The sequence below is a fragment of the Aulonocara stuartgranti genome (assembly GCF_965226115.1).
Source record: "Aulonocara stuartgranti genome assembly, chromosome: 18".
NCBI lineage: Eukaryota > Metazoa > Chordata > Actinopteri > Cichliformes > Cichlidae > Aulonocara > Aulonocara stuartgranti.
Window position 1 is genome coordinate 11,756,521 of NC_138954.1, and position 26,290 is coordinate 11,782,810.

A 26,290-nucleotide genomic window follows, 5' to 3' on the forward strand; every position below is an offset into this window, starting at 1 on the left:
TCGGGTCTTAGGAGGTTAAATGACCTCGGACAGGCCTAATTTCTGCTATTCAATACTGAAGAAATTTAAACTTTATATTGGAGAATATTTTTAAGGTTATCTGCTATAAAAAGCCAGGCCAGGAAAATGAAAATGAAAATGAAGTCTCACATGTATCAGTACATGATAAATGATCAGAATTATAACATTTCTGACTGTCTGAGGCAAAACTGAATCGAATCGAATCAGGACCTTGTGAATCCGAATCGAATGGATTATAGAAATCAGCGATGATACCCAGCCCTAGTGAGTAGCCTAGGCCCAACAGAAGTGGATGTAGCTGTGGGTAATGAGAAAAGATGACAAGAACTATTAATAACTTTTTTGTTAAGTTAAGGCCTGATCTGTCTGAAATTCATAGCCGGAGCCATCAATCTTTATATTGAGTGAACAAGACCCCGAGATACTTAAACTCCTCCACTTGGGGCAGGGTCTCATTCCTGACCCGGAGTGGGCACTCTACCCGGAGTAACCCAGCCTCCATCAAATTCCTTCTGAGTCAGATAGCCCTTACACAACCTGGAGGCGTGTTTGGGGTCATTGTCCTGTTGAAAAATAAATGATGGTCCAACTAAATGCAAACCGGATGGGATGGCATGCCACTGCAGGATGTTCTGGCAGTTCTTAAAGTAATGGTGGACTGTCATTTCTCTTTACTTTGCTGATTGGCATCTTGCCATAGTATGAATTCTAACAATTGTCAAATAGGGTTGTCAGCTGTGTATCAACCTGATTTCTGCACAACACAACTGGTCCCAACTCCATTAAAAAGACAAGAAATTGCACAAATGAACCCTGACAAGGCACACATGTGAAGTGAAAACCATTTCAGGTGACTACATCATGAAGCTCATTGAGAGATGGGTTTGCAGTGCTATCAACAAAGCAAAGGGTGTCTACTTGCAGGAATCTAAAATATAAGACATATTTGGAGTTATTTATCAGTTTTTTTCTTTGCTACATAATTCCATATACATTGCTTCATAAATTTGTTTTCCTCAGTATCTACAATGTAGAAAGTAGTAAAAATAAAGAAAATCCATTAAATGAGAAGGTGTGTCCAAACGTTTGACTGGGAGTGAGTAATTTCAAACTGAATTTCTATTACTGTTCCTGTAGTATCTTAATGGCCCACCAGGGGGCCTTAGCCCACACTTTGGAATCACATAAACTGGATTATTGTGCGTTGTGTATGCGTTTCATTATACTACCACAAAGTAGGCAGTGAGATATCTTTAGTTTCATGCAACACTGCAATAGCCCATAAACTTTAATATACTCTAGTACATCACTAATCAAGATTTTTGACTTTATCTTTTCTCTGTTACCAAATATTACAAATCCTTGACTATCATTTTGTCAAAATTCATCACCAATGAATTCATGACCAATGAACCATGAATTTGTGTAATCAAATAGATAAATAAATAAAAATGACAAAGTAACAGTTTAGGGTCCAGGACTTAACCTTGTGGTACCTGAGGAATTCCTCTTTAAATATGAGAAATCTTCATTTTTTGTAGGTACTAAAATATTTTACATTTATGTAAAATGTTTTACCATAACTGTTCTATCCCTCTAATACTACGGTATTGCATAGTCTATAGTTTCTACAATCTTTCTAAACATGGGGAAGTAAAGGAATGTATTTTTAGCTGGATAACAGATATTTCCTTCAACATTTATTGTTTTCATTTTTCTTGGAAATATATCCATTTAGAGTGACTCCAGATATGTGTCTCTGGTGGTTAAACTTTTCAGCAATGTCTAATTTTTTTTTTTTTTTGAAACTTTAACAAAAACAAAGTAAAAATTCTATGGATAATATCTCAACCTGTATTATATGTGCAGGTACGTGGGTCTGCTGCCGTCTGCTGGATCTTGCCCTGGAGAAAGACTATGTTAGGGGCAAAGTGGCCAAGAACATGAATAAGCTGATTAACATGGGTGTGGCTGGATTCAGAGTGGATGCCTGCAAACACATGTGGCCTGGTGATCTGAGTGCTGTCTATGGTCGTCTGAACAACCTTAACACCCAGTGGTTCCCGGTGGCGCCAGACCTTTCATCTATCAGGAGGTAGGCTTTCAAACATTCAGGGAGAATATGTGAACATTAAAGCAACAAAGCCAAACAAAAGTACATAATAGTATAAAATATTGGGGCGATCGTGGCTCAAGAGTTGGGAGTTCACCTTGTAATCGGAAGGTTGCCGGTTCGAGCCCCGACTTGAACAGTCTCGGTCTTTGTGTCCTTAGGCAAGACACTTCACCCGTTGCCTACTGGCGGTGGTCAGAGGGCCCGGTGGCGCCAGTGTCCGGCAACCTCGCCTCTGTCAGTGCGCCCCAGGGTGGCTGTGGCTACAATGTAGCTGCCATCACCAGTGTGTGAATGGGTGGATGACTGGATGTGTAAAGCGCTTTGGGGTCCTTAGGGACTAGTAAAGCGCTATACAAATACAGGCCATTTTGCATTTACCATATTGAAGATTAAGGTATGCAACAAACAAAACAGTAAAGAAAGTTTCAGTAACAGATGTCACCTAGACATACTTTAGCATCATGTTATTTCTTTCTGAAACACATGAAATTCAACAGCATATATACACTACAGCATCAAACAGGAAAGTGATTTGATTTATTTAAAACCTTCCTAGTTTACAGCCACTGGATGGTACGAATGTAGTAGTGAATCAGCTTTTTATGGTAGGAATTTTGATCTTTTCATTCTAGGTTATTGATAGGTGAGCCCATTACAGCTAATGAGTACGTCGGCCTTGGAAGAGTGACTGAGTGTAAATATGTTGCCAAACTGGGAACTGTCTTCAGAAAGTGGAACAACGAGAAGATTTCCTACACTAAGTATGTGTTATTTCTACTAGTGTGCGTAAATCAAGTATTGTATATGATGTGTACAATATGTCATTGTTACGTTCCCCTCAAAACGGTCCAGGCGATTAGGGAAAATAACAAAAAGTGTCTGGGTCAGATAAAAGAGACAGAGAGGCAAAATGGTTAAATTACAGAGTTTTATTAAAGCTTCTATTAATAACTCAAATAAAGAGACGGACAAGCTACCATCATCATTTAAAGAAACAAAACAAAACTCAAGCATTGGTCAGTAAACTGAAAAGTACGTCAAAAAGAGATTAGTAACCAAACAAATTCCTCTCTACCGAGGAGCAAACAATCACAAAATACAGCTCACTACCTGAAACCACCAAACACACACACACACACACAGCTCACTAGCTGCAACCTCCAACATGGCTCTGTGGCACCAGAGCTCATCCTTCTCTGGCCGTAAATACCTTTAAATGCTGATGGGAGTCAGCTGTTCAAAAGAAAAAGGTAGCAGGAGAGACGATAGGACACGCCCACACATGCAACTTCAGGAGTAGGTCCTGCTAGGGCCGTAACACCCCCTTCCATAAATACAAACCCATGTTTTGTAAAGCACACTGACCTTATCCAAATTAAAATCATAAAGTTCTGCTTTGTCATCTGGATCATACAAACTGTGAACAGCAAGTTTTATGACTGTAATTTGTCCTATCTTCTATTTAATAACATGGTCATTTTCCGTAATGTGGTAATCGTGGTTTCATCGTTTTTAACAATGAGGACTGGTAAGGGTTATGTTCTCCTTGTTTGTGTGTGTTTGCTGCCGAATACAATATTGTTTTACAATAAAAATAACTTCACCAATCTAAATAAAGCAGTTGCTTAAATATCTTAGAAGCAGGCACATATCAAAATAGAGCTAATAACTGTATCTCTCTCTCTTTTTATTTTTCTTGCCAAATAAGTATTGCCTTTGTTTGCCAACATGTTATTTTAATGCTTTACGTTTGTAGCAAACAGAATTAAAAATAAGATGGGATTGCAGTTTAATTGTGGCAGTGTTGTGGCTTTAACATGTGGTTGATCTTTATTTTTCATCTCAGGGATCTGGATGTCATCCTGAACACAGGCATGCCTGGTGGCACCTACTGTGACATCATTTCTGGTCAGAAGGAAGGAAGCAGATGCACTGGGAAGCAGGTCACTGAAGGCAGTGATGGCCGTGCCCACTTCTGGATAAGCAGCAAAGATGAGGACCCCCTCATCGCTATTCATGCTGATTCTAAGCTGTAAATCCATTATTTCTTCAAATAAATCTTTAAAATTCAAATGAAGATTATTTTTATATATATATATATATTTTTTTTTTTTCATAATTTTTGACCTGCTCATATTATTTGATCAAGGAGATTCAGCACTCTATCCATAACTTTACTGTGGCCCGACAAAGTCGAGTCCACGAGTCCAAACTCATCTGAGATTTTTAGTAGCCTATATTGCCTCAGGGATGAAAGTATTGTTAGTACTATTGACAGTGCTATTAGTCTGAACCCTTAAAGTGTGATCACCATTTATTCGCGGTTTACATTTAAATTTTTTCATTTTTTCTTTGCGAGAAACGAAAAAGTTTACATACAACAATATTTTAAATTTATAGTTAGGAAGCTGGAAACACGGCCACTGTACTAATTATCAGACATAAATTCAGACACTGGGTTGTGAGAAAATTACAACCTGCTATTTTCCTGCTAGACACAACTAAATAACTCTATCACATTTTAGCGAAAGTGACACTATTACACACCATGTAACTTCCTGTGCATAAGCTTATGTGTAAGGTTAATAAGGGAGATCTGTAGTCACTCATCTGTCTACTTCCCAAGTGTTGGCATCACTTCCACTTTCCCATGCTGTCAAGCTGATTGTGACATCATGGGTCTAGTCCAATCATTGGCCTTCTTCAGGCCAATCAGCCTTCACCTGGCATACTTTAAATCTCACTGCACATCTGTCATTCTTCCATGCAGTTGCCTTCCTGCAAACCACCTCTCCCCCACACATCACTCATGCTCCATTCAAGCCTCCATCTTCATGTCAGGGCTGACATGCCTCATCTTTGTCTAATGTGACTATTTTACAGATGGCATGAAAGTGTTTTCTGATAAAACATGAAAACTATTGAAAATAATAATTTATATTGTGGATACAGAGACTTAAGTTCCAAGCTGCACCTTTAAAGTACGGTCACAAAATTCCTCTTTAATATTATATATTTTTTGTGTGTGAGAAATATAAGACACTCTTCTATTTTAATCCATACAGTTAGATTTTATATAAAAAGAAGATGTGAACATAATGCAACCTGCTATTTGAACACAGCTAAATAAGTTTACTAAATTGTCAAGGACAGTGAAGCTATTACTCAGATGTTTACTTTTCCACGTTTTAAACTCAAAGTAAATAGTGCACAGTGTGATTTGTTTCCCACAAATATCTGCCACAACACACACACACACACACACACACACAAATACAACCTATACCTATCTGGGCTTTTTACTTTCTTGATCCAGAAAGAGATTCCAGATTGGTAATCAAAATTTAATTTGTGTATATGGCATATTGAAGCGACTGAAAAAGAAGCTTTTAAAAATTCATTTCCTTTGTCACACACATAAATGTGTATGTTATGTGTTTGTGTCTGTTAATTGTTTCTCTAATAGTTAATCCATCAGTATGCTGGCTATTGTTAATGCTAAAATATATTTATTGTTTATACATAAAATACATTTTAATGGATAAAGGTTATGCTTGCTAAATTTCTGACTTCTCAGAGAAGCCCAGTGTGATGACTCAAGGATGGGTAGAAAAAGGTGAGTCAAGTGATTTTATAGTAATTTTTAATTTGTTGTTCGCAGATTTAAATAATATTTGCATCGTCAGTGTCTAAGTATATATAAATAAGAAAATAAAATGCAACCTACCATTGGAGATGCTGGCAGTGTTGCCTCTGGCATGACATTTACAGGACTTACTTAATATGTAAATCTAATCACACTGCTCATTCAGTATTCTAAGAAATTATGTTTAACTATAAGTATACTAACTCTTTTCACTTTTACTAATGTTTTGACTCACTAATACTGACTTCTATTTAAAAAAATGCTGACTGTCACAAGAGAAAAAGTATTTAAAAGTCTTTAAAAACATTCTTTGTCTTTAAGTAAAAACTTATACCTTAAGGACAATATTAAGTCACATAGCCAAGGTTACCATTTCCAAACTTTTAAAACGAAAAGCCCAAAGCACTTTTTATAGTAAATTCTGTAAACTAACTTGATTTCCCCCTAATAGTAGAATCAGTATTTATTTTTCCCTGTGTGCTCCTCAGATCTCTCCTCCAAATGAACACATTCTGGTGAACAATCCCTCCAGGCCCTGGTGGCAGAGATACCAGCCAATCAGCTACAAGCTCTGCTCAGGCTCTGGCAGTGAGACAGAACTGAAAGACGTGATCACCTGATGTAAAAACGTTGGGGTAAACTAAATTACAGCTGCCATTTAATGATATTAACGATTTTTTAAAATGATTTTCATGAGCATAGATGCTGTCCTCAGAAATCAAGAGAAAACATGCTGATTTTATCCAAATTAAAATCAGAGTTCTTCATGTGTCAGCTGAATTATTAAAGCTACAGATATCATGTGTTATGTTTGCAATTTGTCCTATCCCCCTGTCTAACATTTTATGTAATGTAGTTAATGGACAGCCTCATTCCAACTGATGGAACAACCAGAGCAACCTTTGGATGAGGAAAAGGTGGTTTTATAATTTTTAACATTGATGACTGATAAGGATTTTCTTCTCTAAGGACTTTGTGTCTGACTGCTTCCGAATATTTTACTGCTTTACAATAAAAATAATTTCACCCATCTAAATAAAGCAATTGCTTAAATGTCTTAGAAGAAGACTGTTTGAGAATATATCAAAATATAGTTGATATGCAGATAATCTACCAAAAAGACAAACAATTTCCAAATCAAACTTATTCTACAATTATGAAAAAGTGTAAAAAGAAAAACATCTATATTTTTAAGCATTTAGTTTTTCATTACTCAGAAAGTGAAAACTGTTTCACAAAGAGCACTATTAACTGTATTTTATTATTATTGCTACTATATAATGCAAAAAAGACATCTGCAAATGCCACAAACTGCAGTTTTGCTGTTACTCCCAAAGAAACCACACTCTATTGGTAACTCCTTCAGATAAGACTGTTGAGTTTGTAAAACACTTTGTTACTGTGGAAATCTTACTGTATATCTAGGCAATTCTACCAATCTGCATTTTCCATTCACCTTTCCACACACCTTTCTGCGCTTTTTATTTGCTTGATCCCGAAAGAGATTCCAGATTGAAAACCAAAATTAAATTTGTGGATATGACATCTGGTTATTGACCTGAGTGAAGAAAAATCGAAGTTTTAAAAATACAATTTCTTTGTCACCATATTTTAGCAAATGCAAGATAAATCTCACAAAATCACTTGAGCTAGAATAAGTGGTTAAAAAAAATCTTTAATGGGCTATAATGCTGTGGCTATATTTGAAGTGCACGTTAGTCACATTTGGAAATCAACACACACACACACACACGCACACGCACGCACACACACACACACACACACACACACACACACACACACACACTGCTTTTTATTTGCTTGATCTCAAACGTGACTCCACATTAATTTTCCTGCTAAATACTAATAATATCAAACTGTCAAGGACAGTCATAGTGTTTTATTACCAAAAAACCCTTTCTGTGCTTTTTTTTTGCTTCATCCCAAGATTCCAGATTTGTAAGTAAAATTCGATTTCCGTATGCAGCATGGTTACTGAACTGGGTGAACAAATACTAAAAAAAAATAACCAAAAACTATTTTTGCACTAAGTTTTACAATAGCGTATATATGCATAAATGTTTGAAGTATCTACTTAAAAATGGTACTGCTACCTTACCTCATCTACATTTAATCTGACTGTTTTACAGATGGCATCAAAGTATTTTTTGATAAAACATCACAACTACTGAGTAATATTCATCTTTAAATATTATATTTTTCTTAATTTTTTGAGAAAAGCAAAGTACTCTTCTAATTTTCATAGTAAAATTCATACATTTTCATTCCTTTTAAAAGGGGATGTGAGCAAAACACAGTCTGCTATTTTTCCTGCTGAACACAGCTAAACATATCTATCGAATTTTCAAGGACAGTGGCGCTATTATCCCTGTTTACTTTTCCACTTTTAAACCCCAGAGTAAATAGTGCTCAGAGTGATTCACTTTCCCACAAATGACTGCTATCACAAGACACACACATACACACACACACATACATGAACAAGAAAACCAAAATAAAAACAATAACAACACAAGATAAAGCAAAGAAAAAAGTGTTTCTTTTGAGGCATGATTAAGTTCGTGCTGAGCAATGTCATAATATGACGATGGGGGTAGGTTAACTGGCAGTTCTAAAATGACCATATGTGAATGTGATCATTAATGTTTGTCTGTCTGTGACAGACTTGTGACATGTTCATGACATACTCTGCCCCCCACTCTACAGGCTCCAGCACCTCCTCTGACCCTGACTTAGATAAGTGGAAAAAAATGGGTGGATGGTTGGATATTATGTACCTTATGTTTGCCTTTCTAATCTTGCCTCAAGGATTTTCCCCCTTTTTGCTTGTTTTACAAAAGCAAGAAAGTGTGATAAAAATGCACCTGTTTGGTTTCCACACCCAATGATATATGCCATTCTCTCATTGGTTCAGCAGAGGAAAAAGTGAGTATAGATACTTTGAAAACACTGCGGCAGAGTGTGACTGCTTTTGGTTTTCTCATCGATCAAAAGCATGAAGTTGTTCGTCTTGGTGGCTCTGTTCGGGCTTGGCCTTGCCCAGCACAACCCCCAATTTAAGAATGGAAGGACTGCCATCGTCCACCTGTTTGAATGGCGTTGGGCTGACATTGCTCAAGAGTGTGAACGCTTCTTGGGTCCCAAAGGCTTTGGCGGAGTTCAGGTCTGTATAGCTGAGCATTAAGGGACACATTGGACAATCCTTTCTTTTCCTGTTTCATACACAGACACGTGTGTGTTATGTGTCTGTGTGTGTTTATTTTTGCTATTATTATCAAAACTATTATCAATATTATCAAACTATGCTTTTTACTTTCTCATTAGAATGACGTCTAAACTATCTTTTACTAATGTTTTGACTCACTAGCACTGAGAATTTTTTTTTTTTGCAAGGAAGTCCTGACTGTAGCGCCAAATAACAACAACACTTGTTGTTTTTTTTTCTCCTTTGCGCTCCTCAGATCTCTCCTCCAAATGAACACATTCTGGTGAACAATCCCTTCAGGCCCTGGTGGCAGAGATACCAGCCAATCAGCTACAAACTCTGCTCAAGATCTGGCAGTGAGGCAGAACTGAAAGACATGATCTCCCGCTGCAACAATGTTGGGGTAAACTAAATTACAGTTGACATTTAATGTTAGGTATTTCAGACTTCTTCATTTGACAGACGTCATTTGACAACAAGTTAATACCAGATTCCTTCTATGAGAATTTTAGAACAACATTATAGACACAGTACCTGGTGGGCTAGAATAAATTCATGAAGATCAACAATTTAACGAATTAGCATGATTTGAAATGACCATGCAAAGAAAATGAATAAAACTGACCTAGTTATGTTAACTAACAGGTTAACATCTATGTGGATGCTGTTATCAACCACATGTGTGGATCTGGTGGCGGAGCAGGAACCCACTCTTCATGTGGAAGCTGGTTTGATGCTGGCAAAGAAGACTTCCCCAGTGTCCCGTATTCTAACTTGGACTTCAATGACAATAAATGCAAGACTGGGAGTGGTGAAATTGAGAACTATGGTGATATATATCAGGTAAGAAATGTCACACAGACAAGTCAAACTTTATTTTAAAAGTTTACTCATTTAAACATTGACTTAAGCTCTTCATACTGATTTCTATTATTTTGACCTTTCTGGCTGTTTTACACCAAATTCCTTTTTTGACTGTTGGCAAAGTCTACCTACAGAATCAGGAGAGGAGGAAGTAAATTATATACACTGATACATCTTAAACTCTTGAAATTTTCTTTAATTTCTTTAATTTAATTTTTTAGACAATTTTTTAGACGTAATTATGTTGTCTAGCAGTTACCTTTAACAGGCTAAAATGAACAATTTAGCATCTTAATTGTGTCAATAAAAACATGAATATAATAATTTATGATTATTATGATGCCATCACATTGCTTGGCAATCACCTTACAAAAATAATAATAATTATATAAACGAGTAGGACCTGACCATTGTAGGGGATCCAAATTTTTTGTTGTCTATGTAATTATATAAACAGCAAATAATATCCCTGTTGTCTGACTTTTCACATGACAAGACCAAGGAAAACAATAGCATGAAAAAAATGATACATTTTTAAAAATGTATTTGTAAGATAAGCCTTAAAATACACATACGGTTATGATAGCATTTTAATTTTAGTCATTACTGACTTTTTGGTTTTTTTTTTAGAAAAAGGGAGTAAACAACACCAGGAAGACTGAAGCTTTAGTTTATTAAACATGCTGTTTTGAAATAGCAAATCTTATTAAGATCAAATAAATTGCGAAATTTTAAAGCATATATTTTATACTTGATTTTTCTATTACCAAATATTCTAATAATATAGTCTATACTTTCAGATGCTAAACACAACCAGAGCATATTCCTTGTTGTTCATTGAATTTCCTAATTTGAACTAAATTTTCAAAACAGGCAAAGTTGGAAAAAAAAGTCATCTTTAGTTAGAGAAGAGACATTTGTCTCTACCTTCTCATCTTTCTTTTAGAATGACTACATTGATTTCGCTAAACGTTCTAATTGAGAATACTATAGTAGAAACATATCAATTCCAGCACAGTGTACAATGTCTTGCTTCTTAGCTCCACAATCTGAATAAATATGAACTGCTGTAGGTACGTGACTGCCGTCTGGTGGGTCTGCTGGATCTTGCCCTGGAGAAAGACTATGTTAGGGGCAAAGTGGCCGAGTTCATGAACAAGCTGATTAACATGGGTGTGGCTGGATTCAGAGTGGATGCCTGCAAGCACATGTGGCCTGGTGATCTGAGTGCTGTCTATGGTCGTCTGAACAACCTTAACACCCAGTGGTTCCCCGGTGGCGCCAGACCTTTCATCTATCAGGAGGTCAGTTTTTCTGGACAAACTGTATCTAGAGCAGCCATCAAACAGGATGGAAGAGAAGCATTTACAAATACAAACATTCAAGGAGAACATTAAAGTAACTACTATTTGGCAAGAAAACAAAAGCACATAATGGTATACAAAATGAAGATTAGGGTAATGACAGAAAGAAAGAGAAGCAAAGCGATTTTATTTATTTAAACCCTTTCTAATTTACAGATTATGGATGATATACATTTTGAACTGAATCAGCTTCCTGGGGTATGAATTTCGCGCTTTTCACTCTAGGTTATTGATCTGGGAGGTGAGCCCATTACAGCTAATGAGTACGTCGGCCTTGGAAGAGTGACTGAGTTTAAATATGGTGCCAAAATGGGAGAGGTCTTCAGAAAGTGGAACAACCAGAAGCTTTCCTACACTAAGTATGTGTTGTTTCTACTGGTATATCTAAGGAAAATATTACACAATTTAATATAAAAGATTTCTTTAAAGATATAACAGAGATATGTCATTGTTAACAATACTCTTTGTAAAGGAAAAACAAACAGATAAAAACTACTATAAAGGTGCAGGGTCCGACAAATTGGTTGTCAAAGTCAATTTCACATCCATCATATGTTGACTTTTTGAGAATGAGAATTTTACAGGAGTGTAGTTAGAGTAACCAGTGCAAACTCTATCTTAAGTACTGGTCTGAACAAAGACTTTGTAATGATCAGCTATAATTTAAAAATATATATATAATAAAATACATTTCTTTTTTTCTTTGCTGTGTTTAGGAACTGGGGAGAAGGATGGGGTTTCATGGCTAACGGGAATGCTCTTGTCTTCACTGACAACCATGATAACCAAAGAGGCCATGGTGCTGGCGGTGCATCCATCCTTACATTCTGGGACCCCAGGCTCTACAAGATGGCTGTTGCTTACATGCTTGCCCACCCTTACGGTGTAACCAGGGTCATGTCTAGCTATCGGTGGGACCGCAACATTGTAAACGGACAAGTATGTTCACAAGTATAATGCAATATCTAGTGTGTATTAGATGCTTTTTTGTTGAATGCGTTCATTAATGCTTGTATAATAGGATAAGAATGACTGGATTGGACCCCCCAGCAATGGTGATGGGTCAACCAAGCCTGTTACTATCAACTCTGACCAGACCTGTGGGAATGGATGGGTTTGTGAGCATAGATGGCGTCAGATCACGTAAGTCCACAGAACTCAGGAGAAAGCACACTGACCTTATGCAAATTCACATTGTTCTGCTTTGTCAGCTAGACCATCAAAACTGTAGATATCATGTATTATGATTGTAATTTGTCCTTTCTCCTATTTAGTAACATGGTCACTTTCCGTAATGTGGTCAATGGACAGCCTCACTCCAACTGGTGGGACAACCAGGGCAACCAGGTTGCCTTTGGGCGTGGTAACCGTGGTTTCATCGTTTTTAACAATGAGGACTGGTAAGGATTATGTTCTCTTTGTTTGTGTGTGTGTAATTTAAAAAAGCTTAGTTAAAAAATGTCTGTAGTTTTTCAAGCCTTTATTTATTTTATTAGAAATGGAACTCTGTTTCATAAAGAGCACTATTAATTATATATAAAAATAAATAAAAACTACTACAACAACTACTACACTACTACTACAATAATAATAATAATAATAATAATATTAATAATAAGTATTATTATATAATTTTTAGTTATTATATAATTATTATTATAGGATCTATAGAATTATCATATTATCCACAAAAGACATCTGGAAATGAAATGTCTTTAAAGTACACTGATAGGTTTGTAGCTTGAACCCATCCGCTGGAACGTTGAAGACAATATAATTACACTGCTAAGCAAGACACAAATAGGCAAAGTTCTTCATGTTACTCGTGCACGGGAGAGACCGGACAGAGCGCCGTCCCTTCGCTTGACCCCAGTTGCTCTCGTCCGTTCTCCCGTACCACTGTTCTTTTATTGAGGTTACATGAATATGCATAAGTTCATTAACATATGACGTCTACATACACACAAAGAGTACCTTGCCTGTGTGTGTGTGTGTGTGTGTGTGTGTGTGTGTGTGTGTGTGTGTGTGTGTGTGTGTGTGTGTGTGTGTGGACTGCTGATCAAAGGGTCAAACATCCTTGGTCAGGAAGAGGGTAGCCTCCCCCTCACCCTAGATGGTTCATCCTAGATAACACGGTGAGGAAGTCCTGCAGTTCATCTAAACAAAGAGCACTTAGACTAGAACAGACGCAACTACGTTAATCCTACCATAAAACAATAAGACACGGTATGACCTCTCATGCTCCCAAAGTGCTGTCTAATACACACAAAGTTTGCAGACTATCAAGGATCAAAACCTCTACCAATCTACAACTAATTACAAAACTCTAAGCATATATAAGTAAATATTTCTAAGCATAAATGACAATCAACAATACAAATCTAACATACACTTTTGCTGTTACTCCACACCAGCACTGTATTATTTTGGTAGCAGATTGGACTGCTGAGTCAGTAAAACTCTCTCAACAGAGAATGAGAAAAATGAACTGCATCCCTTTTTATTTATGTTTTCTTTTCTTTCTTTCTTTTTTTTTTTTTACCAGATATGTAATGCCTTCCTTTGCCCAGGTGGTATTATATTGCTTTATTTTATTTTTTTGTCTTGAAAGCAGAATAAATACAAGAAGGCAATGAAGTTTAATTATGGCACTCTTACGACTTTATTTTCGCTTTCAGGGACCTGAATGTCACCCTGAACACAGGCTTGCCTGGTGGCACCTACTGTGATGTCATTTCTGGTCAGAAGGAAGGAAGCAGATGCACTGGGAAGCAGGTCAGTGTTGGTAGTGATGGCCGTGCCACCTTCTCGATCAGTGGCAAAGATGAGGACCCCTTCATCGCTATCCATGCAAACTCTAAGCTGTAAATCCCGGAAATATGACTTCAAATGAATCTTTAAAATTCAAATAAAGCTTATTTTAAAAACTGAAAATGTTCTTTGTCATTTTTGACATAATATTTTGTTTATATTTACATAATAGATTGACATGTAAATACACTTCACACGTCATCTGAATACTTGCAACTTAAAGTGTAATGTACTCTACACACAGAATATGTTCTTTTGTAATAAATAGTCATTACCCACTCATAATATTTAGTCACAATGTTTTAAATAAATACATCTCATGATAATGGTGGTCCTAAGATAAAGTAATGATACATTTTTATTTTTCCTTTCCCTTGTGGGTGGGATGAGCTGCAGTACTTCACTCACATTTCATAATTATTGGGGGGGGGGGGGGGGGGTTATATCCATTGAGTACAATAGCATAGACAATGTTAAACCCTGAAAAAGGGGATACATCAATCAGTCTCAGACACGATCTCTTCTCTTTCAGCAGCTTCATTCCGAATGATGTAGAAATATCATCAGAATGAATAGTTCCCAAACTGGGAACTGTCTTCAGAAAGTGGAACAATGAGAAAATGTCTTTCACCAAGTATGTGTTGTTTCTACTGGTGTGCCTAAATTAAGTGTCAGATTGTTCTAATTATTTAGATAAGGTGATAAGAACATCCTATTTTCTAAGTAGAAAACTGATTTAAATACCACGGTGATAATGCATGAACCAGTGTTGGACTGGTAATCTGGGCTGATGGGTCAATATAATTTTTGTCTTTTTTTTGTCCGTTTGTTTGTTTGGTTTTTAAATAATCACGGTTTGTCACCTGGATCAACAATCATGGTTTGTCACCTGGATCAACAATACCAGGGCCACTTTTTTTAGGCCCATTCCAGGCCTGGCATTGAATTTGCAACAACAGGTCTTATACCTTGTTGTAGATAAGTTTAAGATAAGATCAGATGACTTTAATTTAAAGTCTAGGCTAGTTTCATTATGGGAACCATCTTATTGGCATCAACTATGGCATTATGATGCCACCCATCCATCCATCCATCCATCCATCTTCATCCGCTTTATCCGGGGCCGGGTCGCGGGGGCAGCAGCCAAAGCAGAGAAGCCCAGACCTCCCTCTCCCCAGCCACCTCCTCCAGCTTATCCGGGGGAACACCAAGGCATTCCCAGGCCAGCCGAGAGATATAATCTCTCCAGAGTGTCCTGGGTCTGCCCCGGGGCCTCCTCCCGGTGGGACATGCCCGGAACACCAACCCAGGAGGCGCCCAGGAGGCATCCTTGTCAGATACTCGAACCACCTCAGCTGGCTCCTTTCAATGTGGAGGAACAGCAGCTCTACTCTGAGCCCCTCCCGGATGGCTGAACTTCTCACCCTATCTCTAAGGGAGAGGCCAGCCAACCTTCGGAGGAAGCTCATTTCCGCCGCTTGTATCCGCGATCTCGTTCTTTCGGTCACTATCCACAGCTCGTGGCCATAGGTGAGGGTAGGGACATAGATCGGTAAATTGAGAGCTTCGCTTTTACACTCAGCTCCCTCTTCACCACGACGGACCGGTGCAGCGTCTGCATTACTGCAGCTGCAGCCCCAATCCATCTGTCGATCTCCGGCTCCCTTCTCCCATCACTCGTGAACAAGACCCCGAGATACTTGAACTCCTCCACTTGGGGCAGGAACTCATCCCCGACCTGGAGTGGGCACTCCACCCTTTTCCAGCTGAGAAACCATGGCCTCAGATTTGGAGGTGCTGATCCTCATTCCCGCTGCTTCACACTCGGCTGCGAACCGTTCCAGTGCGAGCTGGAGGCCTTCACCCGATGAAGCCAACAGAACCACATCATCTGCAAAAATCAGAGATGAGATTCTGAGGCCACCAAAGCGAAAGCCCTCCGCCAGTTGGCTGCGCCTAGAAATCCTGTCCATAAAAATTATGAACAGAACCAGAGACAAAGGGCAGCCCTGGCAGAGCCAATCACCCACCGGGAACGAGTCCGACTTATTGCCGGCAATGCGAACCAAGCTCTTGCAACGGTTGTATAGGGATCGAATGGCCCGTAGCAATGGGCCAGACACCCCATACTCCCGCAACACCTCCCACAGGACACTCCGAGGGACACGGTCGAATGCCTTCTGCAAGTCCACAAAACACATGTAGACTGGTTGGGCAAACTCCCATGCACCCTCAAGTATCCTCGAGAGGATAAAGAGCTGGTCCAGTGTTCCGCGACCAGGACGAAAACCGCATTGTTCCTCCTGTATCCGAGGTTCGACTAGCGGACGAACTCTCCTTTCCAGCACCCTGGCATAGACTTTCCCAGGGAGGCTGAGGAATGTGATCCCCCTGTAGTTGGAACACACCCTCCGGTCCCCCTTCTTAAAGATGGGGACCACCACCCCGGTCTGCCAGTCCACAGGTACTGCCCCTGATCTCCATGCAACATTGCAGAGGCGTGTCAACCAGGACAACCCTACAACGTCCAGAGCCTTCAGGAACTCGGGGCGGACCTCATCAACACCAGGGGCTCTGCCACCAAGGAGTTGTTTAACTGCCTCAGTGACCTCACCCCCAGAAATTGGCGGGTCGTTCCCCTCATCCCCAGACTCTGCTTCCTCCTCGGAAGACGTGTCAGTGGGAATAACGAGGTCCTCGAAGTATTCCTTCCACCGCCTGACAATTTTCTCAGTCGACGTCAGCAGCGCTCCGCCAGCACTATACACAGTGCAGGTAGAGCACCGCTTTCCCCTCCTGAGACGCCTGACGGTTTGCCAGAATCTCTTCGAGGCAGTCCGAAAGTCTTTTTCCATGGCCTCTCCGAACTCATCCCACACCCGAGTTTTTGCTTCAGCCACTGCCCGAGCCGCATTCCGCTTGGCCTGCCGATACCCGTCAGCTGCCTCCGGCCTAGAAATCCTGTCCATAAAAATTATGAACAGAATCGGTGACAAAGGGCAGCCCTGGCGGAGCCCATCACCCACCGGGAACGAATCCGACTTATTGCCGGCAATGCGAACCAAGCTCTTGCAACGGTTGTATAGGGATCGAATGGCCCGTAGCAATGGGCCAGACACCCCATACTCCAGTAGCACCTCCCACAGGACACCCCGAGGGACAGAGTCGAATGCCTTCTCCAAGTCCACAAAACACATGTAGACTGGCTGGGCAAACTCCCATTCACCCTTGAATATCCTTGAGAGGATAAAGAGCTGGTCCAGTGTTCCATTGCTCCTCTTAAAAACTTCATTGTTCCTCTTAAAAACTGCTTTGTTCCTCCTAAATCTTTTTAAACAAGGAAACCACCACCACCCCACCACCCCAGTCTGCCAGTGCTCCAGACCTCAATGCAACTTTGCAGAGACATGTCAGTCAGGACAGCCCTACAAGATTAAGAACTTTCAGGAACTCAAGGCAAATCTGATCCATCCTAGGGGCCCTGCCACTGTGTAGTTGTTTAACCACATTAGTGACTTTGCAACCAGTGATGGGAGAGTAATCCCCCTTCCTTCTCATGCTCTGCTTTGCTTCCATGATAGAAGGTTTCAGTATGGGACTGAGGAGATCCTCAAAGTGTTCCACCGCCTTACTGTATCCTCAGTCAAGGTCAGCAGCGTTCCACCGCAGCTGTAGACAGTGTGTGTGGAATACTTCTTCCCCCTCATAAGTTGTCTGACAGTTCGGTAGAACCACTTTCAGGCTGACCAAAATTCCTGTTCCATGGTCTCTTCCCACACCTGTGTTTATGCTTCACCCACTGCCAGAGCAACATTGTGCTTGCCCTGCCTTTACCTGTCAGCTGCCTCTTGAGTCCCACAGGCTAACCAAGCCTGATAAGATTCCTGACAACTCCCTCTGGTCTTTAGCAACTGGTTCTGTATTTTTGGCCACAACAGGCACCAACAACCTTGCAGCCACAGCTCCTTGCAACAGTCTCATCGATGGAGGTGCAGAACATGGTCCACTTGGACTAAATTTCTCGGACCTCCCTTGGAATGCAGTTGAAGCTCTGGCAGAGGTGGAAGTTGCCACAGGTTCCCAGTGCACCCTCACTATACATTTAGGTGTGCTAGTTCTGTCCATCATCCTCCCGCCCCCTCATCCCTGACAGGACCATGATGGAATCCTGATCAACAACTGGCTTATAGATAACAGTAATGGAGGTGCATTCATTCATTCTGCCAGAAATATTTGGTGCTTTGTTCTTTATATTTCAGATGATTAATAAGGTCAGTAAAATGCTCCTGTAGAAGTGAACCACAAAGCTCTGGCATTGTGCTTAAAACTGTTAGTAATTCTGGCCGTTCCAAATAAACTAACAGTCACAGCACTAATGACATGGCTTCTTACTCAACTTGTCTGCCACAAATCTTAGTATATCCCCTTTGCAATTTATGCAAAGGGGATATAATGGAGTGCAACACAAGAAAAATAATAAAAAGAAGTTAATCACACAGCCACAGCTTTACAATGACTAGTCGTTTTATTAACTTGACAGGTAGCGAGCGTCAGGGTGGGCATGGCCAAAACAACAAACAAAACACACTGGAAATGAATCAGACCTAACTTACCTATAGTGAATCAACCCCAAAAGAAAATACAAACCTCTAACCTGTCTCCCTACCCGAAACAGGAGAAAAAGGTTGAAAAAGAAACGGCTTCCCACCCCTACAGCTACCATGTCCAGATACGACTCTCTAAACTGTTTTTACTGCAGCCCAGCTCTGTCACACGCCACGAAGGGCCCCAAACGCGCAGCTCACTGGAAACAGGAAGTAGTAGGAGGGGCTGCCGGCCCAGTCAGGTCCCAATTTGTAGCTGGCCTCATTCCCTCTTCCACCAATGGTTAGCCTCCACCTGGACAGATATCAGCTGTTAATAATAGGTGTCCTACTTGAAGTATTTTTTTTATTTAGCTATAGGTGGAAAAACACAATGTGCTGACAGGTAGGAGAGAACAGTTATTACTGTTCAGCATGATCTTTATGAGCGACTATACAAACAGCACTCACAGTCCCCACAAGTACGAGTACAGCCCTCACAACAGCTATGCAATCGGGAAATTATTAACAGCTGATATCTATTTTATGCATCATCTCTTGGAATTGTGCAATCAAAGCTTCATCATCATCATCATATGACCCCTCAACCTGAGTGTAGGGAATAAACCAACAAAATTTGTGGGAAACTGCAGGAACAGTCTGAATCCTTACGATGAATAAACACTTTAATAACACAATTTGTAAAAATACATTCCTCTTTCAGCACTTCGCACATCTCTGATAAGTTGCTGCAGTATCATTACCATCACAGCAGATTCCTTTGTGACACATTAGGTGATCATTCAAAAGCTCTCCTATCAGAAGGCCAACAACTTCCAAATCCTGGCCCAAATATCCTTTTTACGCCAGCTATGATTTTAACTCATGTAAACGGTATTCCGGGAATCACTGACAGAAAGTATATACAGAACACTGGTGGCATCTCTCATTAGGGCAGCTCCAGGTCCTAGAGGGCCAGTGAGTTGGCCCACCATTCTTATTTTCTCCATCTCATGTCCTCTTTTGTTCCCCTCACTTTCAACCCATTGCCATCTTTCCAGTCGAGTTACTGTTCCAGTCAGAAGATATGAACCAGTGACACTTTAATGTCAGCAAAAGTGATACCTGCCAGAAAACTTGGTTCACCTTGGTTGCTATGGCAACAGAGCACATGAGCAGAGAAAATGCAGAATTCTTGAAGATTTTAAATAAAACGAGTGATGACTTTACAATATATAGACAGTGAAACCACTTTTTAAATTTTGTATGTTAAATATTATAATATATATTATTATATTGCGTACCTTAATTTTCCTGACATCTAAAAGTATTACATTGTTTGCAGCCTAACAAAGGAGTAGTTCCCATCCCCTTTTGACTGATGTACCCCCACAGCCGCATCAGATTATCTTGAGTACACCTCCAGTGGCAACACCACATGTTTAATAAATATTATTATAAACAGATTCTAAACTCCAATAACTAGTGGTTATTGTTACAAACAACCACTAACTATATCATTATTTGAATTTGGCTGTTTTAATCAAATATTTACTGAAATTTACAAATAGTTGTCATGTACCTGTAAAATCATGCTAATATTGATTTTCTGGTTACTGTACTAAAGAAAAGTTATAAATAATTATATTTTTATAACGTATAAAATTTCCACATAACCACAGGCTAAGGTAGGAGTACGACCCTGGGTACTAGAATTGCTTGATGAGAATCAAGTTCTAAACCTGTGACATGCTGTTTAATGTAAAGCTCTACATGGCAGGTGATGAATCTTTGTTCACAAAATGTGCCAAAATGTCAGTGAGACAGTGAGTGCAGGAGAAGGATATGGCGACCTTAGCGGTAGACTAGCCTCAACATATTGCACCTGTTAAATTATTGACCCACTCTCCATCTTTTGGTCCGGCAGCTGTGAGGACCTGTACCTTCCGATTAGCTGCAGAGCTGTCAGCATAGTAGACCAGGGTCTTTGGTGCTGTCATCCTCACTGATACTTTGTGACATGGCTGTCAACGGTGTCCCCATCCTGTTTTATATTTCATATGGTGCACCAGACCTGCCTGTCACATCACCCAAGGAGAAAGGCAGTCATCAACTTAAAGATGAAGCAGCTGAGTTTTGGATCTACAGTGTGCAGGTCTCTCTGAGAACATTAAATACAGTGTAGCTGATGTCCATCTTTTACTCTAATAAAGAAAATGAAACAGACTTTCAACAATGTAAATTTTAAAATCAGTAAAAGCAAAATCTACATTTTGAATTTTGAATAGCATGCTCTGTTTCTACTCTTTTGCTTAGGTTTAGGTGCTCAGTTGAAATTTTCTATTTCCATAGCAAACTCTTCACTTGTGAAAAGAAAACAAAGGCTTCTCTGAGCAGTTTGGTACCTAATACTATTCTGTCTCCTATCACTTGGGGGCAGTGTTGAAGCAAAAACTATGAGACAAAGTTTTCCAAAACAAGATTGAAAAGGTCCAGGAGACATTTTGCTCTCTGTGCGATTTATCTCATAATTTCATGAAATTCAGTGCAGAATTATTCAAGATGGAAAAAAATATCCATGATGGATCATATAAATTAAACATGAATTATATACACTGTCAATGGCCAAGTAAAAGAAGTGAGTGGTATATAATGGCATTGCTCATTTGTTCATACAAACTTAAAACACACAAAACAGCATAACTCCTTCTGTAGTATTAATTCATGTAAGAGATCAATTATGTGAATTGGTGTGACATTAATACCAGTGTTTTCCACTAATCGCTCTGTTTAAGAGCTGTAGAAAGCTAATGATCTCAAGCACTTCTATCATCGGCAACCATATTCTGATCACTGCTGGATCATTATAGTCAGCTAATATCTGACATTCCATATTTCTGCGTAGTATCAGCATACAATGGTAATGTGTACATTCAAATTTGCCATATTATTTGATAATACAATAGTATATAGGTAAAAACCACGACATTTATCATATGCAAGTGTGCCTTTTTGTATTCATTCAACATCTCAGCAGGTATGTTTTATATCAGTCTTACTCCTGGGAAAGACGAGTCGATATATTTTAAACCACCTTTTAATGATATGACAGTTTTATTATCTTATAAATGCAAAAATGATTTTTGTCTACCACATTTGTCTTAAAAAATGCAAATTTGAATCAAGAAACAAGTAAATGAATTGAATAAGCATACATTCATTAGTAATGCTTCATGTTGTCATTACTGACACATTACTGCTGACTTATAGGTGTTCTAGCCCATAATTCACATATGATAAAAACTGTAATCAGCATACAATTACAATAAAAGTTAAACTTGCTTATTTTTAAGAAGTATGCTTAAATATATCTATGCAGTACTTGTATATGACAGGTCTTTATTTATACATTTATGCATATTATATTGTTTTTACATCAAATATACATTAATAATTTAACCATATAAAATCGCATCGATCAAATGTTTTTCTGTGTGCAAAGAAATCAAAAACACTTGCCAGTTATTGCTTTAAATCTATAATATCCATTAGTACATGGATGTGTGTCACAGTTACCCTTTTCCAAAACCTCTGCCGTCCTTGCAGTGAGCTTATTCATACCCCCCACCAACAGATTATGCAGCAGCACACAGAGCAATGTGAAGGTTGGCCTTTTGTGTCCTCATGCATTTTCTGCTTTAGTCTTTAATGATATCATTGCCTAGCTAAGTCATCTTTTATAGCTGACACCCCACAGGGTGGCCAATATTTAGTCTGTGTGGTGCGTGTATGTGTGTGTGTGGTCTGTACCCCAGGCTTCCCAAATGTAGAGCCTGACAAGCCCTATTTAGCCTTGAATTTTAGACCGAAACTCTAATATGAAGCTAAAATACCACTACGTGAAACAGGCGCCCAGCACAACTTTGAAATAATTGAGACAAACTCATTCAGTCATGGCTCATTTAATATAATGAGCAAAGTGAGCTGTTCAATTTGCATACTGATAAGATGCCTCCATCAGATTAAATAGCTCTGGCTCATAGATACTCATTGTGGATATTACGTTTAATCAGAGCATGGATTTACTTTACAAACATACTCGGAGAAGTGCAAACTAAGGCTTTCAATTAAGCCATTGCCAGGTCTTAATCATCTTCACAACAAATTTGGTCATGTTGCCATAAGACATGACTTATATTAAAGTTTAACACTGAATTAACACAATAGACATTTGGTCATTGCCAATTAATTCCAAGAAGAAATCAGGTCTTTTTCAGTACTATACATATTTCTTGTGTTGGCTTTGGGAACTTACATTATGACCCTTTTGGCCCTTCTTTATAGTTAATTCTATGGAAGTCTCCTGCTGCATAAGTTAACTCCTTTCTCTCCCTGTTCCAGCAGATTCCCACACACGGGTGTTCTTCCTGACTGTTTGTATTGCAGTAGTATAGCTGACACCAAAACAATGAGGGCAACAGCACTGGCTGGTCTAAATCACATGTTTGTGCAGTGGCTCCAAGCCTGATTCTAGAGCCCACAGACCTGTAGAGCAAGACTTTGTGAAAGGAAGCAGATGGTGACATGAATAGTGCAGCAGGTCTCGTCCACCCCCGCCCATTGCCTTGCGTGCAGCACATTACCTCAACAAATGCTTCACATAATTGATGTGCTGGATGGCCCCCATCATCACTGGATTTTGCAGAGTGGCAGAATCATCAAGGTCGCCTCTGCTACTCTGACATACTAACCACAGAGTAATACTGGGACAATGACTTCTTAAAGAGCGCAGACATTCCTAAAGCTTTGAATACCACTATATACATGTTAAAAATCAGTTATCTGACCACATACAAACTAGTTTATTTCATAAATTCCAATACGTTTGTTTTATTGTTTGCCTCCTATCAGAACACATTTCCACTTTTACAGAAAAACACTCTATCATCCTAAATACCAATCTGTCTACCAGGTACTGGATATTTTTGGAGTGGGTGGGGGACACACAGAAACAGCTTAATTATACATGGTAGCCCTTGGCAACATACAACATTAAACTTGTATGATTTGGTTTAGACAGGAGTTGCCAGAATCTGTTATGTGACCCTGCCAGCCCAGTGATCTGCCACCGTGCTACCAGTTTAATTCATAAAACCACAAACTAAAGTGGTTTCCTGTTAAAATAATTTGGAAAAGATTAACCTGTTTCTATCAAGTTCTATAGTTTCTACATCAATATTTAACACTCGGCATGCTTAACGATCAGCTTACAACAACTGCTTCTGCACCACCACCGCATATGTTCACTGAAAAAGAAAAGTTTAATGATCTGAAAAAACATGAGCCATCTGTCAAAACTAGCTCAAAGAATGTTGATAATTTAGAGAATGCAAATCATCTGTGTTTTTCAAATACTGAAAGTGGAAATAAGGCAAATAACACTTTTTATTATAGCTTGCTGTACAAATTGCAACATATCACACAGATCCCCTATGTGTAAATATATAATTCTTTAAAGTCTGTTTTTGGCATTGAGAACAAACCTGAGGTTGACACTTTTATTTTTATTTAGATGTTTTGGCAGATTGGTGTGGAACTGACATTAATGCCTCTATTTTAATTCATTCTAATAACTTTAATTATCTTTAACAGCAAAGAGTAACATTCTATTAGACTCAGCGATACTTCGGTTTAGTGCTAATTATCATATTGATAGTGAACATGCTATCAGGTTTATGCTAACATTTGCATGGCGATTAGTTTGAAAACGCACATTAAAGTCAGGCACTTCCACTAAGAATGCCCCTTTGCTCTCTGTGATTGCCATGAAAATTCAATTAGCAAGCTTCCATGTGAACTGTGAAAAATGTTATCAATTAGAAGTTAATAACTTGTCAGTCACAATGCAAAACTTCTAAACATTGACCAAAACATGGTTTGAAGACATGTAAGCCCAAGGGAGGGTGTCACATTTCCTCTGGATATTCATTTTTTTGGACTTAAATCTGCATAGCGGAAAACAACAACAGGCAACTGGCCTCGTCAAGGTGAAACACAAGTGTTATTTTATTTATGCCCTAACCAACTCCCACCACCCTCCCCACCCCCTTTGGTCTGCTGTGTCTCCCCTCCCTGGGGAGCCAGGCTGCTCTGCCCCAGAAAGTTGACATGCCCAGGCAGAGGGAAGCAGAAGCAGTAGGGGGAGATGGGCAGCTTGGTGGTCACCCAGACAGAGCTGGCACTGAACACATGCAGCAGTTCTCCTCTGATGCACCAACACAGACATTCCCAAACACTTGCTCGACCTTGGATGACAACAGGGGTTGGTAGGTGAGACAAAAAAGAAGGAAAAGGATCAACTTTTTTTTTTCACTTGTGTGTCAAGAGCTAAGCCTTATCTTTGTGTTTTAAAAGTAAATGTAAATAAAGTTTATTTTAGAAATTGACAGTATTTTAAACGTGCATAATTGGATCAGTGGCAGATTGCTTTGGCAGTTTCTTCTTTACCCCACTATTCTGCTTTCTGTCAAAGATTGATTGGTTGAGAGAAAGATTGACATGTCAACGACAGCTGCCCGGCACACCATCGCCTGTTAGGCCAATGCACCCTGACAGCTAGCTGACACCCCAATTTCCTGCATGCTGTCTTTTAAGGAAAGCTTAGGAAATCTTCTCCACCACCCTCCCTGTTCCTCCTGCTTAATTTCTTTCCATCACTTGTCATCTGATTATGGGGTTGTTCACTTTGTTATGTCAGCGGATGGAAAGGGGGTTAATGACGGTGGTTGAGAGTGCTTCGATATACCCCTTCTGAGTGTGTATAATGGATTAAAAGGAGGGTGGACTGAGTGCTATATGTCCACGAGTGACTTTCTTTAATTTGTTTACACACATCTTGCAAGTATATGTTTTACTTAAGAATGTAAGTAAAAAATGTAAATATACTGTTAGATTACGACCACTGTTCTAGAAAAGCTGGAAAGCTGTATAAAATATGGGTAAAACAGAATGCAATGATTTGCAATTGTCAAAAGCCCATATTTGATTAACAATGGAACATAGTAAACATATGAAATGTTTAAAGTGGCATTTTGAATTTGATAGTAGTGAGAGGTCTCAAAGAAGTTGGGCAAGAAAAGGTAAAGTGACTGGAGCTATACAAAGACTTTAAATATCTCATAATCAAAGGCTTCAGTGAATCTGAAGAAATCTCTGTGTGCAAGGATCAAGTCCAAAGATCTTGACAAAGGTAGGATGGATGTGACCTTCAGAATCATTTGGCCTGTTTTCAGCACCACATTTCTCTTGCAAGTCCAGCAACTTGTCTTCTCAGTTTCCAGACATTTACCAAATGTTAAAGATGAGGACCTATTCTGTTGATTCTATTATAGATAGATAGATAGATAGATAGATAGATAGATAGATAGATAGATAGATAGATAGATAGATAGATAGATAGATAGATAGATAGATAGATAGATAGATAGATAGATAGATAGATAGATAGATAGATAGATAGATAGATAGATAGATAGATAGATAGATAGATAGATAGATAGATCATAATATTAGTTTGAACCCTTGCATGATTTTGCCTGGGAAAAATCAAATTGAATTCCCAAATTATTTAAGGCAATTTATGCTTGATGGGTTTGCTTG

The 26,290-nt window shown here is 39.1% G+C and overlaps 1 protein-coding gene across 1 annotated transcript; it reads left to right on the forward strand.

The window, feature by feature from the left end:
- Positions 1–8,758: 8,758 nt before the first annotated feature.
- LOC309694006 (alpha-amylase) lies at positions 8,759–14,171 on the forward strand. Its single transcript, XM_082513699.1, has 9 exons — positions 8,759–8,967; positions 9,266–9,412; positions 9,655–9,852; positions 10,947–11,177; positions 11,463–11,596; positions 11,954–12,176; positions 12,259–12,380; positions 12,512–12,637; positions 13,916–14,171. The coding sequence occupies exons 1-9, from the start codon at positions 8,800–8,802 to the stop codon at positions 14,103–14,105; spliced, it is 1,539 nt and encodes a 512-aa protein (XP_082369825.1). The 5' UTR covers positions 8,759–8,799; the 3' UTR covers positions 14,106–14,171.
- The last annotated feature ends 12,119 nt before the right edge of the window (positions 14,172–26,290 follow it).